This window comes from Varroa destructor, unplaced genomic scaffold, assembly GCF_002443255.2.
Source record: "Varroa destructor unplaced genomic scaffold, Vdes_3.0 BEIS01000002.1, whole genome shotgun sequence".
NCBI classification, from domain to species: Eukaryota; Metazoa; Arthropoda; class Arachnida; order Mesostigmata; family Varroidae; genus Varroa; species Varroa destructor.
Window position 1 is genome coordinate 37,136,900 of NW_019211455.1, and position 18,857 is coordinate 37,155,756.

An 18,857-nucleotide genomic window follows, 5' to 3' on the forward strand; every position below is an offset into this window, starting at 1 on the left:
TGTTAATTAGGTTCGTTTGCGAAATAATTGATGTAATCGTTATACATGATTTATATTCCTCTGTACAAATAATGAATTTGTTCGGTGGGTAAAAAGTGACACAAACAGGATAAATGCCACAGAATATCATAGCAGGATTCGAAACACGGACTCATTTGGAGAGCGAGAATGGCAGAAAGGTTGGCCTATGTGAGGACGCCGCGCACGGCTGGAGATGAATTCTACGCGTAGAAGTAGTTACGTAGTTATGGGTAGTTCTGAAACCAAAATCGGCTGTTGCCCCTCTAAGCAGGATATACGTGATACGTTGCCGAATTCGTTACAATAACGTAAAGAAGTTATAAGGACATTTAGTAACCAATCGCTGGTGGAACAAGGCAATGGGATGACCCCAATCAACTAACTGGGTCAGTGACCCCAACGAAAAGATCGAGAATATTACAGAAATATAATCATTCTAGATTCCGTTAGCACTAATCTAGAATGATTATATTTCTGTGGAAGAAGAGTGCTGGCGGAATTAATATAACAGGGTTCTAAGAGAACTGCAGTCAGAAGTTTGTAAGAGTTTGTATAAATATGGCAGGGAACTTTTTTTTTTCGGAATATTAGAACAGGATGATGAAGTAAGTGCAGCGTGGCAGCAGAACTGCTAGAACAATGAAATGCAAAAAGCAGGGAAGCTGCAATGGGCTAAATATCGCGCTGCTAGATTGACTGAATCCCAAAAATAGAGTTACTATGATAGGCTAACTGAACGTTGCAGGGTCTCAAATTAATTAAAACAGGATAATGCTGAAGATGTAGAGTTGCAGTCGATCTGCCAGTTTACATTTTGCCAGGTGTAGCACAAAATAGAACATTTGTTTTGCTGGCAGTACCTGTCAGACTACGGAGTCCGTCTGCTCTTATGCATAGAATAAACAAATTCTACAGCCGACGTGTTTTAATAGGACAAGAAAATTTTCTTTTCATACAGCGATAGTCCAATCGTTACATAGAGGCCTATATATGTAGTTCTATTAATAGATACATCTTGAAAAAGCTACGATACACTTGTATGTTCGTACTTAAAATGACTATTCAGGTATGAAAATAGCACACGTTTCCTTGATGTGACGAAAATCTGTTTTGACCAAAGTAGAAATGAACTGAAAAGATACGACGGACATGTTGGTAATATATTTTTTACGAATTATCCTCTGAGACATGTTCTGCGAGAAACATTAACGTTTCACGAACACTTTTGTTGTGTAAAAGCACGTTTTGTTGACAGGCTGGCTAAAATTGCCTACAGCTAAAATGGATACTTTGGCGTGAAAAGGGCCAAAAACTGAATGTGGTTACTGTTTCGCCCATGTAACTCCATTCCATGTTTTAACGCATTCCATGGAATGGTACTTTTCGGTACCAATCGAAATCTCTCGACAAGTTGAATTTAGATAATTTACCTATACCTAAACCTAAATTTTTCAAGTCAAAAACGTCGTTTGAAGGGTGAACACTTAACATGGCGTTACATGTGGGAGGAGTATTTTTTGGTAACAATCGATAGATCTTGACGACCTGAGTAAACTACTATACGTAGTTCTATACCTAAAATGCACACTTCGACGTCAAGAAGGCTAAAAGGGGCCATCAATAAAATGATAATGAGTTTTAACATAGTTTTACCAATTTCAGAACATGCTATGGTAGCTAGGCTGAGTGAAATCGGTTAAGTCAACCAATGAAAACAGGCGTGGGGCAAAGCCCACGGGTTCGTATAATTATAATTTAGTGGTTTTCTGTATCGATCTACAAACGCATGAAGATCATGATTAGAGAATTGCAGACCCGGCCCTACAATAAGACAAATAGAAAGCTTTGTTTCCAACTGATAACATTACCGACTTGACTAGCGTATTGAACTACATCTTTGCTGTGATCTCTCAATAGCCGACTGAGGAAACTTCATAAATAACAAAATTGCAAAAATGTTTTAGCGGGGCAAGACGAATGGGATGGATTGAGCGTCATTTACCAGCGCGTGGCTGTGATTGGGTAAGCAACAACCTTGTTGTAATAAGCTAGATGTATCAATGCAAATCCACAACGAAGTTTTCTTTCGATGTCGATGCTTTTACAACTGTGCTGACGGAATCTCAACTGATTGGGGCTCGGCCCGCCCTCTCGAACCGGGTGGCCGTTGCCGAGCAATAGCACCTGGAAATAGCTGAGATCATCCTTTCAATGTTTGACTCGGAGTTTTCCGCGGATGAATTTGTCCGCGCGGGTATTGAATGTCTAAGCCTTGCAAACAATAAGGAGATAGCAGCAAAAGTATGTATTAACAGTAGATATTAATTGAAATAAGATACATGCTGGATTGATTTTAAATACTTTCTAACACTTTGACAATCGTCTGACACTGTGACATTGACCTTACCTGACCTTGACAAACTGCCATATTGTAACAGCCTGTTTGATATGGTGTCCATCAAGTCTACCGATTTGTCTTAATAAAGACAGATAACTCCATGTTACAGGTGCAAACGTCATGTATTGAGCTAGTTCGTACGGCAGGTGGAGCTTTTGGCGAGAAAGTAATCAAGTCCGCACCGAAAGCTGAAACTCTTAAGCGAATGTTCCGTCTCGCGCTACGCATTGACATCTTGCGGGCAGATGGCGTAAAGCAGAAGCAGGCTCCGTCGTCTTCGAAAAAGGGACACTACCTCTTGAGGATTCGACACGTTAATAGCGGCACTACTGTCGACTCCACTGCCCGAATAGAGCCCATCTGGAAGCAGAGCTTTGTAATTGGACCTGTAGAATTTCAAGATTCGGTCCAATTTTCTCTGATATGGAGACCGCAAGCCAGCCGAATAGTACAGTTATGTTGCCGACAAGTTCTTGGCATAATTTCGTTGCCAGTGTCAGGAATTTCCGCCGAAGAGAGTAATATTAAGCCTTTGAAGTTCCAAAACTTAGGCGGTGCCAGTCTACTAGCTCATATTCGTTTATGGCGCGAGCCAAAACGAGCGTATATTTCACATGTAATTGTTATCTTAACCCTTTTGAAGGAACCTGTACGTCTTATCAATAAGTTATCATGGGATTCCATTTGGACACCGCAAGAGACAGCACTCTTGCAGGCCCATGGACTCGGCCTAACCCGTGCAGCTACTCTGACCGCGAGACTGCACGCTTTAAGCATAGCTGCCTCGAAAATCCCGCCAAACTTTTTGCTCGTCTTCGAAACCCTATCGAAGCTCCGGTTAATGCCAGTAAACCCACACGAAGAAAAGGTGATAGATCTATGTCGACGATTCAATAAGGGCATACTAGAATACCTAAAGGATCGGAAATCTCCCGTGAGATGCCTGACCGCCTATGACCAAACGCAATTGGTTGGCATGCTTGGGTGTTGCGCGTTGATCGAGGATTTTGACCTGGTTTTATCAAAAGAGTATTTTAGACAGTTCGTTGTTTCTGAAATCAGCGTGTATTTTGATGAGTGGCTACACCAGTTAACACCACTGAAGAATCAATTTCAGCCGTTTCTAACGGAGTTTCAGAAGATGCTGCTAGATTTCACTCGAACCTACGGCCCCGTAAATGAAATCATTAAGGCAGCATGGGGTGATCATATTAATGAGTTTCTATCGGAGCCAGCGAAAAAGTTCTTGATTTTATTTAAAGATGTAGCGGCTCCCCTAGACGCTAATCGCAGCTTCGACATCTATCGCGTTGTTATTACATTTTGCCGTTATTTTCATGTGAAGTTAAATCTTGAGGACTGCTTCTCCGCATCAACGATTTTAATGTGGTTCAATAAGCTATGTGATAGTCATAAGGAATGGATCACAAAGATTGTCTCCACGGATGACTTCGCGTCGGTAGCGGAGGGCGTGCACTTCAGTTGTGGTTTTCGAGACTTCCGCGATTTACTCTATGATCGTTTATGCTCGATATACAGCTCAATTCTTGTAAAGCCACCGATAATTACAAACAAGTTTGTCGAAACTCTGTGTATATGCTGTTTGTATTTTTGCAAGGAGATTCAGGCCAACTTGATACGAGAAAAATTCTTTGCAAAACTCGACGTAGCCGTCATGAGCGTACGCTTTGCGATGGCCCTTAACGGCGTTTCCGAGTGTTATGAATTGCTACTGCGCGAAACGGTTCGCATCAAAGAGCAGGGTCAAGGCGAAAGTGGTATGCAAGGCCTGCCAGTTATAGGCACTTCATCAATTATTTCAACCAAAACGAATCTTGAATGCAAAATTCGCGAAATAATTGAAGGTTTTTTGACTCGGGTAGCTATTTCCTTAAGACAATTAATGCAGCAGATAGCAAACTGCACAGCGGCCCAGGAAATCGAATCTCATGCAATGATTTTAAACGAGTTCATGAACAAACTTCTTAGCGGGCTGTGTCAAAATATTAACCGAATGTTATTCTCGATTGTTCTTGAGACACTGTTTCGGTGTTGCGTCGAGGTGCTCGGTTCGATCGCCGGTGAGCACCAGCCCTGGTCCCCGTGGCAACCGCGAAGGGACCCGAAAGCATTAGTGGAATGCGCTCGATTAATTCGGGAAAGCTTCTGCGGTTCTAGTGGTGGTCTACCTGCCGAGAAAGTGAATACTCCTGAATTTCTGTGGCTGGAGTCCAAACTTCAGTCTTTAACTCACATTGTATGACTTGTCTAGTATGTCTTTTTTTCTCTAGTATGTGCTTTTAGTCTGTAAAATAAATATGTGGATATAGTTAGATGCTCGCCTATCCTGCAGTGTTTTTGAACGTCGCATCACGAGTGAAAATGAGAAATTTGTTTCTCGCTTAATATTCCTATGCATAGCGGCAAACCGTGCACTGTTATTTTCAGACTAGTATGCTATGAACATTTCTTCTTTTAATAGGTCAGGTAGAACGGGACCTACTCACTCATAACTACGTTGCTTCTATTTTTCTTACATAGCAGGTATTTTAACGTGTGCGTTCTGTTCAATGCCTCCATCTTGTAGCATGTGTGCAATATGTCTGTACGACAGTATGTGGCCGCAATTATACCATAGTATGCGACCTTTGACTATATAATGGATGGTTGACTGCTATCAGCACTCGATGCCGGCGCAGAGTCAACCATTTACGAGCGCAGACAAACGTCGGCATCACTTCATGGACTAACAACTCTCTCTAACAACAGCACTAACCACCCTGTCACATGAACTTACAACTGATTGATCGCATCCATATAGATAACAGTGATAGATTCAACAAGAGCACGACAATGCTATTGCATCGGGTGCTAAACTATCCTGACTGCCGCCGTCTTCGGCTCTAATAGCAGTCCACAGTTGTCAAGCAAGTTTTCGCTTGTACATCGTAAACCCTTCACGTTCGTTGGACGCAGGCGCTGCGGCCTGCCAAGCGGCTAGCGTCATTCTTTCTCAGTCATAGAGCCGCGTGGAAGCACAGGCGAATAATACAGAAGAACGCAAAACAATTTAGCAGAACCCATGAAGCCTATGCGCCAAGACAACAGCAACAGCGACAATGACGATGGCAGCGACAGCAGGTGGAGAGAGGTGTAAGAAAGCGGTAGCGAGAGAACAGAATTAGCACGTAACGTCATAGCATAAGAGGATAGTAACGCACCGACTATGCGTCACGATATAAACATCGAAGGTGGCGTCAGTGGCGCTGCTGTTTTTCTCGGTTTAGCGGTGTGAAGCAGCGCGTGTAGTGACTGGAGCTTCAGAAAGGTAGAAGAACTCTGTACGATATCTTTTCAAGGTCGCCTACGGCAAGCGGCCATTGATGCCAAGTGCTGTCTGTACTTGAAAAATATGTTGATATGCTTTATTCGAGGTCATACGGCGCAGATAAATAGTTGCATAGATTTCACATTAACTTCAACCAAAGGTGTACGAAAGCAAAAAAAAATTGCGCATTCGAACTTCGATGGTACCTGCATTTCAGAGTATTGTTGACTTTGAACTACGTCTGTAGAAGTCCCTGTGACTGATTATAAGCTAATTCATTACCGATAAATCAATTTCGAACTGTGACAAACGAGACCCTTCTGCAGAATATGCACGATACCAAGGCAGTGTGCCACTATGAACGGCAATGCTTACCGTTTTGTTGTAAATATTATGCCTCTTGGCGACCGCCTCCTGATTTTATTCATAGGCTTAAAATAGAACCGTCCATTTTCCGTCACTCATTTCACACGATACATATTTATCGAGTTCTTCAATTATAGATAAATTTAGTTTGACTTCATCATTAAAAATCACCGCAGAAAAGAAGTGGGCGCCGTTATGTCTTACGGATTGGGCGGCCATAGTTCTGGTGCCCTGTGGAAAATTTTTCGTTTTTCTAATTTTGCCTCCAGTGAGGCGTCCAGGCGTTTTCGTGCGTAACGGCAGAAGGCGTCATTTCACTGTAACCGCATATTGTCTTAGCCAGATTCGTCCAGTTTCGGCCAGAGAAAGTTTCTGAGCACCTCTCCATGAAAAAATCCGTTCACAACTGAGAAAGCGGTCCAATGTAGTAATACCCTGCTCCGAATGCGAAGCTAGTACCCATATTAGCTCAATGGAGCCGTCGTTAATAAATAGCAAAAGGGTTCTGGTACGTTTATATGCACCACTCCGTTTAATGTTTTAGTCAGGTAGAAATACAAATCAACTGAGAAAATTTTACTTTATTAATAAAGAAAAACCGGAATCTCGCTGCAGCTGCGCTTCGGTCCATGCAACTAACATAAGCGATATGAACTAAAGTGCCTGAATTATCTAAATGTTGTTATAGTTATACTAAGGGCATCACACAGCAGGTCAAATAGGCCCAATTGCTACAATTAGAGAGAAACTGATCTCCAACATGTTCTTAATTACTGCGTTAACGACTTTTTCGATGATAACTCTCTGAGAGTCCATCATCAGGGCATCAAATGCCAAGCTTTTGAACAAGACTGCATAGCTTTGGTAGCGCGAACCTTGTTTAAAAATTACTAGCATGAAATAAGAAATATAAAATTTTTTAAGTATATGGGACTATTTGTATGCGTTTTACATACGTTTGTATTATATGAACTTACAGATGAAGTAAACAATACTTCGAACAAACGAAATACTAATTTTTCGCCTCTCACAACCTTAGTATAAAGCATATTTGAAATAAAATGGTATTCCTTAAATCAACATAATTAGGTCACTTATTCAATTTAAATTATTATAATCTACTTGGAATATGAGTAGTCGAAATTGCTGACGTTGTCGTGTTGCTTTTGGCGACCAATTTCCATTTTGCAGCTTTGCCGGAACGGCTTGTTCTTTCGTCCTTTGATCGTAGAACAATTCGCCCCGGGATAACTGATTCCCTTGGAGTTCATCGATTAAATAAAACTCATCTCTGTTAGCATTCACTTGTAAATGTCTTCTGTAAAGTCCGGTATCTTTTAAAACCACGAGTTTAGCCTGTGTTGTGGGAATAACCTGCAGATTCTCAATCAGACGTACCTCCACAGTCCTCCGGTTTGTAGGCATACGACTGCTGTAATTGAACTCCCAAGCACAATGCGTTATATACATAGATACGGTGGATATACATTATACTTGGCTTCGCACCAGCGTGCGAAAATGCACGTATGCACTGCACGCGACATAGTATGAAGCGACGATCTCCGCGTACCGGTCAGTCATCGATCGACAAAAAAATGTAAACATTTTAGTTCAACATAATTTTATTTGATAGATAAACCTTATCAATTTTTGGCACAGCCATTAAAGTTGTACCATCTGGATGCCAATGTCACGCATCACTGTGTAGCAATAGATAACTTACCGCTCTGGCGTATAGCTGCATAATAAACGTGGGTGTTTTTTTCACGTTTTGTTCTAGGCTAATGTAATGTCATAATCGCAGTGACGAAGGCAAGTTCGATCATCTGTCACAAAGCTATCGTCAATTCAACAAGCAGCGACGAATGGGTACGTGCTATATCCTAACACACTACAGCTGTAGGCCGAAGGCGAATTTAGTTTTTTACAGAAAAGATAGTAAAAAACCGGGTGCCAATCTTTCCTTGACTAGCGTTTAACCAGCTCTTATGATGTCTCTGTGGTCGTTTGACCCTTAAGTCTAAACTTCTTCAGAGAACGGTGATTAGAGATCCCAATGAAGCGTATTTACTGAGTGTCGCCCATTGCTTCCAAATTTGATAGTTTTTTGGGACGGTCGCACGACATATTGCTTGGTACTGTTCGCGGTGTTGTAAATAATATAAAGAATTCAAATACTGCACGTATTGTATTTCAGCTATTTATTATTTGCCCTGACCTTATTATTATCGTGATGACGACTATCGGCCTCTCCCTTCCCCTCTCTTTTATATAGATATATATAATCTCTTGGTAACCAATGCAAACAAAATCTCTGTTATACGTAAGCTAGACGACAGACCCGTCTCTAAGCGATGCGTGTGCATATTTATAAGTGCTTATTCAGTTTATCAAGTAATTATTATTGTTATGTCACCTTCTAATATGCACCGTCATATTTTCGAATTTCAGATGAAGACAAGATGGACATGCTAGTACAAGTTCGCTCAGAAGGAGTGCAGATCCAGGGCAACGAGGATCGCCTGAAGGCAGTGTTTATCGAGGCGACGAAAACGTCTCTCGGAAAAGTAATGCATTATCAACAATTCTCTGATGCTGTACGTTATCCGCTTCGCCAATCAGTCGTCAACAAAATCTATGAACTGTATTTTCAAGACGCGGCTGACACGAGCAAAGGCCTCACAGAGGAAATGTTTCGTGGAGCGATTGGTCGTCTCGAGGGAAGGCAGGCCTTCAAAAATATCCTCGATATTTATAAGGAGCCAAATGGACTGATCTCGTTCGAGAGCTTCAAGGATATCCTCTCTGTGGTCCTCATGAAAGAGGGCATCGTGATTTGTGAGGCTACTACCAGACGACTTGCAGAAATAATATTAGTAACGAGAAAGGAGACTTACGAAGCTGATGAAATTGAGGAATCAATCCAACAGTGGGAAGGTCTCAAAGAAAGAATCCGTGACATTCTGAGCTCTGCATTGTTCACAGCACCCCTTCGCCTTCGTCCATCAGCATCTACCTTGCGCAGAAGCAAAACAAGAGCGCGCAAATCTATTTTGATTTGGTGTTTTATAACTTATTCTGTTATAAATTTACTTTGCATTTTTTTTGTATTTTTTGCGGGAAACTCCATGCAAAAGAGTGAACTCATGGCCCTCGAAAGATGGAATGCTAATCTCAGTGGAGTTCTTTATAAAAATGATAATTTCACTGTTTCAGAGGAAACTATAGATTTCACAAAGGCATTCCTAAAACATTCTAAGTCAATGAGCGCTAACATAATCACGGAATTGCTAAATCTCCATATCTTTCTTGTGGCGGGAGCCGGATTACAAATGATACAGATTTTCTTTAAGCGGTCTCTATTCTGTCAGTACACTATAACACGAGACACTAAATTCCTAACGCTAGTCCTTTATTCAGCCCTAGTAGGTCTAGGTATCACTGACTGCGTTCTCCTGATGCATTCAAGATGCTCGACGCACCGTCCCGAGTATCTGCTTAATCCTGAAATGTATCCCGGATGTTCTTACAGAGAATCAAAATTAATCATCAACGCATTCGAAATATTAACTTTGACTACCAAGTACACGTTTCTTGCAGTATATCTAATGTTCGATTTATGTGTTATCAGTAAAACTATTATCGAGTTAGGCGTTAATCTCTCCGATGCGCTTTATTATGGCTTTCTATTATTGCACCTTATTCAAACCTCATCATTCTTAGCATGGAGCCTCGCGCTACTATCTCTCATGGCAGCTGACCGCGTTTGTAGGAAGTGTTATGGACGAAAATCATTTACTACTAAAATAAAATGGTGTTCGAGTACTGGTGCGACCATTTTGACCCTTCAACGAAGGGCGCAGGACATATTGTTTCGTCCGGGTGATTTCGTTTGGTTAACCATCAATGGGCTATCAGGCAACAGGATAGCTCCTTCATGGGTCATCAGCTCACCTTCGAATGAGTCTGAAATAAGTCTGCTACTGGACTGTGATCACTGGCAGACTCGCTGTTTGGTTAACTACTTAAAGGATGTTCGATCAGCAATCAAGGATGCAAACGATAAATATATTAAGAAAAGCCTAATTGAAATAGATAACGCATCCAGTAGCCTCCAGCCATACGTGCACAGGCTGAAGAAACTTGATAACATTATCGAAGACACCTATGACAGGCCACGTGAGGATGCCGTCATTCATTTTGAGAGCCGACGCCAGGGATCGAAAAGATCGGAGTCAACTGATCATCGGATAGCTGCACGAATAAGACAATCACTATACGTTACACTTTATGGTCCATTCACTGGTGTACAGTTTTATCTGTACTCTGGCTATGCCAGTCTGATGTTATGTGTCACTCAGAAATCTGTTGGAGCTGTGGCAAACTATCTTGAGCAATGCCTTAATTCTGAAAGCACACAAAAGGTGACACTGATCCTAACCGCGAGCGATCTCTCCGGTGCTGAATGGTTTGTAGAGAAACTGGTCCAACTGGAGCTTCGTGAGGGGGAAGCTCGTAATGGAGTTGCGAACCGTCGCGCTTTCTTCAGGATCTATCTAATAGCAGTTAGTACGTATGAGTATACGCTTTGGTGTGATAAGCATATTCTGAGACCAATATTTGTTAAGCTATACAAATGTTACTAATTGAAGAGTTGTTGCCTTCGCTAAGCTATGCGCTATCACATACAACAGGTAAATTTATTTTTTAAACAGACATCGAACAAACACAAGTGAACAGTAAAAGCCAGGCCTGTGGTTAAATTACTATTTCTTATTGTTAGGTCATTTTCAAAAATTAATAAGTTTATATAGTTTAAGGAGGCGTGTGCGTACGTCTTTTATGTACATAGATTACGCACTTAGGGAAACCACATGGTAATATTACGTTTTCACAGGTTGAAAAATTATCCATAGGATTTTTTGGACAAACAGATCACGAGTTATTATTATTTTAAGAATTGTGCAATGTTCGTCTGAATCGATGTGTCTCCGAAAACAAAGTTTTATATATCGTTGAGATTTCGATTGCAAACAAAGACTAGCATTTTTTAACTTCTGTTCAAGGTTCAGGCTTCTTGAAACGATAATCGAAAGGGCACGTGATTCTCAGATTTTATATATATCATGTAGTGAGTATAACAAGGTTACATTAATTGAGAGATTATTAAATTAGTTTTCTGCCCGGTTTTCCTGACTGCAGATTCACGAAAGAAGGCCCAATTTCTAATGACGTCGCTCGCAATAGCTGCCATGGGGAATCAATTTATAGACGCAGGCGGTGGCCATTATCAAAGCACTCAACAGTGCCGAGAAATTATTCAACCAGCTCTAAACTCCTTCGAAAATGTCCAGGAGCTAGAAACGAGGTTCAAGGTAAAACAATATATGTTACGCTAAAGACGGTGACGAGAAAGCGAACTATGTCTAAAGGAAGAAAAATATTAATTTTATTATAACTAAGCGTTTCTTTTTCAGGATTTGAGCATGCTCCTTTGTGACCGAAATTTCGCATACAAAGAGCAGTTCCTGTGCAAAGCACGATCCTATGGTGCAGATATTGAAGTAAAAAGTTTTTGATCGTGAACAACATTCAAGGCACTGGGAAGAGAAAATTAGTATGAAAGATCAACTGTGTAAAAGGACGGCAACAAATCGAGGAGTTTGCTTAATTTAACTTAATTTAAAAGTTGTGGTTTAAAGCTAGCTCACAGAGAATCAGTTACTGTCATGAGTTGTAACGTAGATATGGCCAAATAACGATAGATGGGTTCTGTTCGATTGTTTTGCCTCAAAGAAAAAACTTATTGAGAAGCATCAAATTAAACAATGCATCTCCATCCAATTGGGGCGTCGAGCTAGAAAGCGTGCACTTGTATATATATATATATATATATATATATATATATATATATATATATACAAGAGATAGCAGGATGTATGCAGAAATAAAGCTACCCTCGGCCTAATACGCTTCACAAGTTCAGTCTCTGGAGTCTCTTTGGGCTTTGCTACTGCGGACGGAGTGGAATGCGCACGTTCGGAGCCACAGTCAGGATGTTGAATTGCTTGAACTTATTGAAACAGTATAAACTTAAATGAATAATGTTTCTGTTGTTGTAAATTACCTGCTCAAAGAAAGATTTAGACACGGCATTTTTGGCAGTATACTGCAAACTTTTGTGAAGCTATGTAAAAGGAAAACCCAAATACTTATACTGTTCTAGTCAAGGCGACAAGATATAACGTAAGCTGACGCTATGGAGTGTTGCTATCGTTATTGTCCCATATTTAGCACAGGAGCAAGTAGCTACGTCTGTGAAGGTCTGTCTGTGAAATCATCAAATAAAAATATTGAAGCTCAAGCTTTACTTTGCACGTCATTTTTCTGTATCATGAATTCTCTTTTTATTTTGTACTATTACTATGCACCTCAACGTAATCAAAATCATAATAATAGCTGCAGATATAATGTGTCATAGTATTCAACGATGCTTAGCATGACTTCGTAGAAAGGAAAATCTTGTAGAACGAATCGCGTGTTTCGTGTGGAAATATAGTTTGTGAAAAATTTCTCTGTATTTTTAAATCTATAGATGTCATATATTTTATGGATGCTATGAATTTGCCTTTACTATTATGCTACATGAGACTTGGTAGAAAGATATTTTCTTTCTTCTGTATTTACTGGAATAGTGTTACCGAAAAGCACACAATGAAGATTAGAGTTATTTCATCTTCATGTTCTTTTGGGTACCCACGAGCTAAAAACTGAATCGGTCAAGAACTTGAATTTGGTATAACTGGCTTACTGGGTGAGTTGGCACTTGTCTTAAATTTATTGCATGTATTTATCGTCGTTAACTACTTAACTTCCGACTTGAAGCTGGGACCTTATTTGGGTTTTCGATATATCAGTTTAGCTATTGTTGGCTCGTGCTGCTAGTCAGCTCTGTAAGACATACTTCGTATAATTAAAAAACAACAAGCCGACATCTTTGAGAAATTTTAGTTCTCGCAAATATTTCTAACTCAACTTTATACCTGGTAAGTCGTGTGTAATCATCTTTGTCATAGGAGCAGAGAGAGGAGGCATTTAGAACTTCGACTGTCCCCCTTTAGCGAAACATATGCTTCATACGTAGGCTTCTTAGCCTGCTGAGGACATAATAATAATTGAAGCTTCTAGCAAGATCTTTTTAGGTTAATAGCGTTCCACTGGGTGGGTATACAGCAGTGTTTATCCGAACAACTCTAGTAGAGAAGCCACGTTCGAAAGTCTCGGAGGAGGGCTTAATACTAAGATAAATGTTTCAAGCTGAACGTCCAATATTCCCCTCAAGCGTTACTCCACGTGGCTAGCTCGTAGCACAAAATAAGATTTGTCTAAGCCCAGCTTCAAGCCTAGACCACCTTAATATAGTAAGCAAACACGTTATTATAGCCTACTAAAGATAATAAGGTTTACACCTGGTACTGTTGTTAGATATTGCGTCAGTCATCATTGCCTACTATTACTAACATAGTGAGAACTGCTCGGGACGACGTTTCCACCCAGTGTCGCGCAATTGGCACCTTTATGTACGAAAGCTATCTTGCACACTAAAACACACTGTTTTTAATTTAAAAAAAAATTATATTATGAAGTGAAAACAAAATCACCAGAAATCATACGAGAGCCTTAGACAATTTTCGTACTGGTTTCGCTTAATTTTACGTAGGACTCGCTATTTTTAATGTATTGGTAAATAATATGATCTTGATCAATCTTTGAAAAATCGACACTGCCCACGCGCATTACCAAAGACATTTCCTCTCAGACGTCTCCAACCTCAACTAGTCAGCTAAATCGAAAGTTCGATCACACCCCTTTCTTTTATTGTTTACTAGTATAACCATTGTTATTTATCTATCTCGTTACCTGATTCAGATTAGCTGCTTGAAATGACCGCATTGTGTTTATTTTTTATTGAGCCGTTAGGATATTATTTTAGTAAAGGCTGCGCTTACAGCAGACTCGAATGAACACTTTTTTCGATAAAGCGCACTGTAAATTTCTTGTTTCTGCGATTCGCTCGGCAATCGTTGAAACATTGGCAGTAATTTCAATTTTTTTTTTTGCGGTGAAATGGCGATGTTTGTGGAAATGTTCCGCAACTCATGAAAGTTTATCAGGAGAAAGTTTCATCCTACTATAAGAAGAGTAATATTAATTTAGTAACATAATATAAATAATTGACAAATGTGAGTAATCTTGATAAACGTTGATTTCCTTTGATTGTGTGTTTTGAGGTACTTTATTTTGTCCGTAATTTATTTTATTTTTCCGTAGACAGTTTTTTAGCAATCGTTGATTCCTAATAAGTTACTGAATCATTACGGAGTCGGAAACTGATGATGACCGATAGAAGCTCATTCTGATAAAGATCGGTGCTGACTTTACTCGGTCTTTATACAAAAAAGTTTAAATATTTAGACGCTTCCTTTTGGTTCAGGTCTACCAACAAATACGTACATACCTAAATTCAGAGACATAAACCTTCACTGGTCACAAAACGCTAGATCCGCTGCTCGAGCTACAACGACATTGGATAACGTGTAGCCATTTGTATAGAAAGGCATCCAGTAGCAAGCTAGACGAGCTACACTGGGGTCAGAGAAATTACTTGATCCCAAAGCTCCAAGTCCCAACCTGTGAATCGGAGTGGGGTATTGGCCGCCAACGTTATATATATAACTATACGCGTATGGTATACCAGCGTTTAGACACGTCTCTAGGTTCAAATGTGTTTCGGCTTGAAACGTATGTTTTCAGTACAGGTCCAAAGCGTACTTTGAAAGCAGCTAGAGCGAATGGCTACATTTTGTCGGTTAAACTTTCTTTCGGTGTATATAACGCTGAATACGACGACCTAGCGCATTGCAAATCGTTTGATACCTTTCAAGATCGTTAAAGGAAGCCCCGCATAGGTTGCATCGGAAGGCATCTGAAACTTATAACTGGTTTCAATTGGTGTGATCTGCCAGAATCTGTGAAATGGGGTCATTGCCATCTGAATGCTGGCAAGACATGTCGATCCTATTCAAGCAACTGGTAAAAGGCTAAATGCACGTTCATGTTCAATTCTTCTAGATTATATCTACACTTCTCAGTTCAGCTGTATTGAAGCTATATCAGACGGTGCTGTGATACCCCGCTTAAAGTTCTGATATTGCAGTGAAACTTCACTGAAGCTGTACTGTAGTAAGCATTGTGCCCTGCTTAACTGAGAAACAACATTTTAATAATATTGCATTAAACTATACATTTTGGCAACTGTTAAAAATGTTATTTCCAGCCCGTTATTAACTTCCTTGCATAGCGAATTAGTTGTATTACTAAAAAAAAATGCATATTATAACGGTGCTGCGTAGTAAACTATACATAAATTGCTGCACATACCATATTTATCGTAAGAAAATATTTCAAGATAAAATTGTACCTCTGCTCAAATTGTGTATTAAAATTCTATCGTTTACTAATATGTATGCTTAACCTAGGCTACGTAAAAATTTTGCAACCTTTATTTTGTTAAAAACTAAATTTAAACTACATTATGGTAGAAATTGGTTAGGCTCTCCGTCCATCAGTATTACAGGTTCGATACGAGCTGTATCATGCCAGAACGATTCTGACCAAAAAGAGCGGCCGAGAAGGATTGAGTCGCGAAGGGAGCCTCCGAAACGGTAGAAGAATCGAACGACCGCCGAAGAGCAGATTGCAAAAAAACAGCAAGTAAAGCAGCAGCGGCAGAAGGTACTTGCCGTGGAGTGGAATGAGACGGATAGCGAAACTCTGGTCAGAATGGAACTGCAGTAGTAGCAGATATTCGACAGATAAAAAAAAATCGCGAGAGTCATCGCATTCTCAGACAGAATGAAACAGCAGAAAAACAGACAATCCACATCTCTTTCATACCGAAAGACGTAGGCAACGTAAAATAAAGCATTTAGCAGACGAATGCATTCGGTCAACAGACATTGGTAAGGCGGATGGATATAATTTTACGTTATTGTAAAGCATACCTTTTAAAAGATAAAACGACAAATTTCCGTTTTACGCAGAGAAAAATAAAATTTAATGGCATACAACTGTAGAGAACTGAATGAACTGTACGCGAGCGATACATACCGAGCAAAAAATTTTCGAAAAATATACAATTGTATATTTCAGATGATTGTGGTTAGTGTCACTAGGAAGTGGCGTTCTCTTGAAGGAATCCACGATCTTTCACTAATTATACAGGGCGTTGTCTATCATAAAAAGAATCATTTATGCCACAGAATGACGAAACGTTCCGGTTCATAAGACAACGTTGAACGCTTCTTTTGAATCGTTTAGAATTTCGTGCCATCGTTCAAGATGTAGAAAACAATGCTCAGAGAAAACAACCCTCACATCGGGCATCTCACAAAAGCCAAAAATTTTACTACTAAACATTTACGAAAAGTACGAAGACGATACTCAGAAACAAAACAAGTGAAACAATGATTTCCGGATCATTTTGGAATCGCATTTTGTTTGAATGCTTATTGTTCCCGTTAGGTAAGGATGGTCGGCAAAATGGGCTATGCACAATGCAGAATAAAGAACTAAACCGGCTGCAATGTTATGCATATCAAGTCAAAAATCGTAAAAAACAATTTAATCATCTATTGCAAGTAAACCATATCTTTCACCAATACCCGGTCGCTGTGGCTGCAAAGACTGAATCGGACAAATCTGTCCTACATTAAAAATAATCAGGTCTCTAAGATCAGACCTTGATAAATGTACCATCTAATAATCTTCATTCGGAGATGGACCGAAATACACGGTAAAACTTCTATATAGATACCATAATATATATATATACGTAATACGTCACTGTCAATGGTATGCAATGCACACTGGTTAGAGATTGTAGGTCACCTGAGTGAAGACCAGCAACCGGAAGATCGGTCAAGTATAATTAACCGTGCTTTTAAACTAAAGAAACCTTTTTACAAAACAGCATAAAAAATTTAACCGCATCATTGCCTACCTGCGGCCCAAAAAATACTAGAAAAACAGAACCGCTGCATGTCGATATCATGCTGTGCCTCGACAAAAAAATAAAGCTCAACTTTGAAAACACTAATAAATTTGTGCAAGCTAAAATTCCGGATATAAACTCAGATCCGACACTTTACAGGCTAGTTTTGAATGATGGACCTCATAGCTTGAATTACATTGCCAATTCACTCTAAGACATAAAAGGCTGTCAGTGCTTGAAATGGTGTGTCTACACATAAAAGACGCTGCCTCCTGAAATAGGGGATTTTATAGGTGACCAAAAAGGTCAACAATATAAAAATTATGAAAGACATCAGTGGGCTGTGCCACGCAATGTGGAACTTGAAATTTCTAATTGCCCCTTTAACGCTGGAACGTATGTGAAAGGAACTCCTGCGCGTCGATGTCCTTTAATTTTACATCTGGGCCATAACAAGTAAAAAAATAAATAAAAACAGAAAAAATTTCCCCATTTAACCACAAAAATATACGACCATGCCTCAGCACGCCGAATCCACGTTGGGGTGAAGTTTATTACTTATGACTATTACTGTTCGTGGGCTCACATCGTTTGATTCACTCAAAACGCATGAAAGCATCCCACTTGCAGCACTGAAAGAAACCTACGCTTGTCTACAAAAAGGAAGAAGACTATGGAAAATGTCGAACAAATGCAGATGCCTTATGCAAATCGAGGTTTATTCACGATCATGATAGTGAACGAATATGTCGTCAATTAATAAAAATATGTAAAACATTTTTAAAAATCGCCTTCTTAAGAATGGTGGCTTAAAACTGAAGCTCATTGTGAATACCGGCTGTCGAAGAACAACATGACTCTTCCTATTGTTAACACCCATCATCGTAAAGCTCTTAGGTACCGTCCAGTCAAATTAAGCGACTTTATTTGGACGAAGGTAAAAGATATCATCAGTATGCAAACCCCTTAAGATAAACATTAACCAAACGAAAACACAGACATTCTACAGCAAAATTCTTATCTATTGCGCACCTCTTATTTATGATTCCCGTTTATTGTACGAAAAATACAGTATGTAACACTTATTACTTATTGTTTGGTACGGACAATAATAGACCGAAAGGACGTTGATCGAAGATTTCGTGTTTTATGCAACAAGAACTGTATGTTCAGGCGATTTCCCTCAGCTGCTACTAGGAATCAAAGGAAATAGCGATGCTGATATTAAAAACAGTCGTTGAACGACGATGAAAATTCGAATTTATGGAGGCACTCTAAAGCATACAACTTGGCCCGCAGTATGCGACTTAATAAAACTGACGATAAAACACTCAGCTTTTGTTAAACATCCATAAAGATCAATTTTCAAGAAGTGCCAACAATGAAACTTGCGTTGAAAATTTTGCGTTAAAATGGGATTCCATTGCACAGCGTATCGACATTATCTGCCCGTCGACGTCACTCGAAAATCCTATGAACGTTTTCGTTAAACAAATGCATCGCAGTTCCCGTGAATAGAATGGTTTGGAACACTAAGAATATGTGCATTAAACGAATCTATGGAGATCTCAAAAAATGTTATTCAATCAACCAGCAAAAGATGTGGACGCTACGCATTTGCCCATAAAATTTCTCGACAATTTCGAGATGTTTGGATTGTTGTCGTATAGTCAGCAGGTAAAGAAAAGTTC

At 39.7% G+C, this 18,857-nt stretch overlaps 1 protein-coding gene and 1 long non-coding RNA gene across 5 annotated transcripts; one reads left to right on the forward strand and one right to left on the reverse strand.

Moving 5' to 3' along the window:
* Nucleotides 1–1,097: 1,097 nt before the first annotated feature.
* Nucleotides 1,098–12,495, forward strand: LOC111245808 (uncharacterized). Of its 4 annotated transcripts, none has more exons than XM_022794623.2 (5): nucleotides 5,278–5,747; nucleotides 7,894–7,982; nucleotides 8,565–10,682; nucleotides 11,316–11,488; nucleotides 11,591–12,495. In XM_022794623.2, exons 2-5 carry the CDS (start codon nucleotides 7,979–7,981, stop codon nucleotides 11,690–11,692), a joined length of 2,397 nt encoding a protein of 798 aa, XP_022650358.1. In that variant the 5' UTR covers nucleotides 5,278–5,747; nucleotides 7,894–7,978; the 3' UTR covers nucleotides 11,693–12,495. The 4 variants fall into 4 exon arrangements, with proteins under 4 accessions (XP_022650366.1, XP_086838219.1, XP_022650358.1 ...); XM_022794624.2 differs by lacking the exon at nucleotides 5,278–5,747 and adding an exon at nucleotides 7,659–7,710; XM_086982093.1 differs by lacking the exon at nucleotides 11,591–12,495 and having other exon boundaries at nucleotides 5,258–5,747; nucleotides 8,565–10,678; nucleotides 11,316–11,482.
* LOC147757757 (uncharacterized) lies at nucleotides 6,680–7,562 on the reverse strand. The gene is made up of 2 exons (XR_015322538.1): nucleotides 7,512–7,562; nucleotides 6,680–7,372 (listed from the first exon to the last, which is right to left on the reverse strand). It is a non-coding gene; the product is annotated as an uncharacterized LOC147757757 (long non-coding RNA).
* Nucleotides 12,496–18,857: the final 6,362 nt, after the last annotated feature.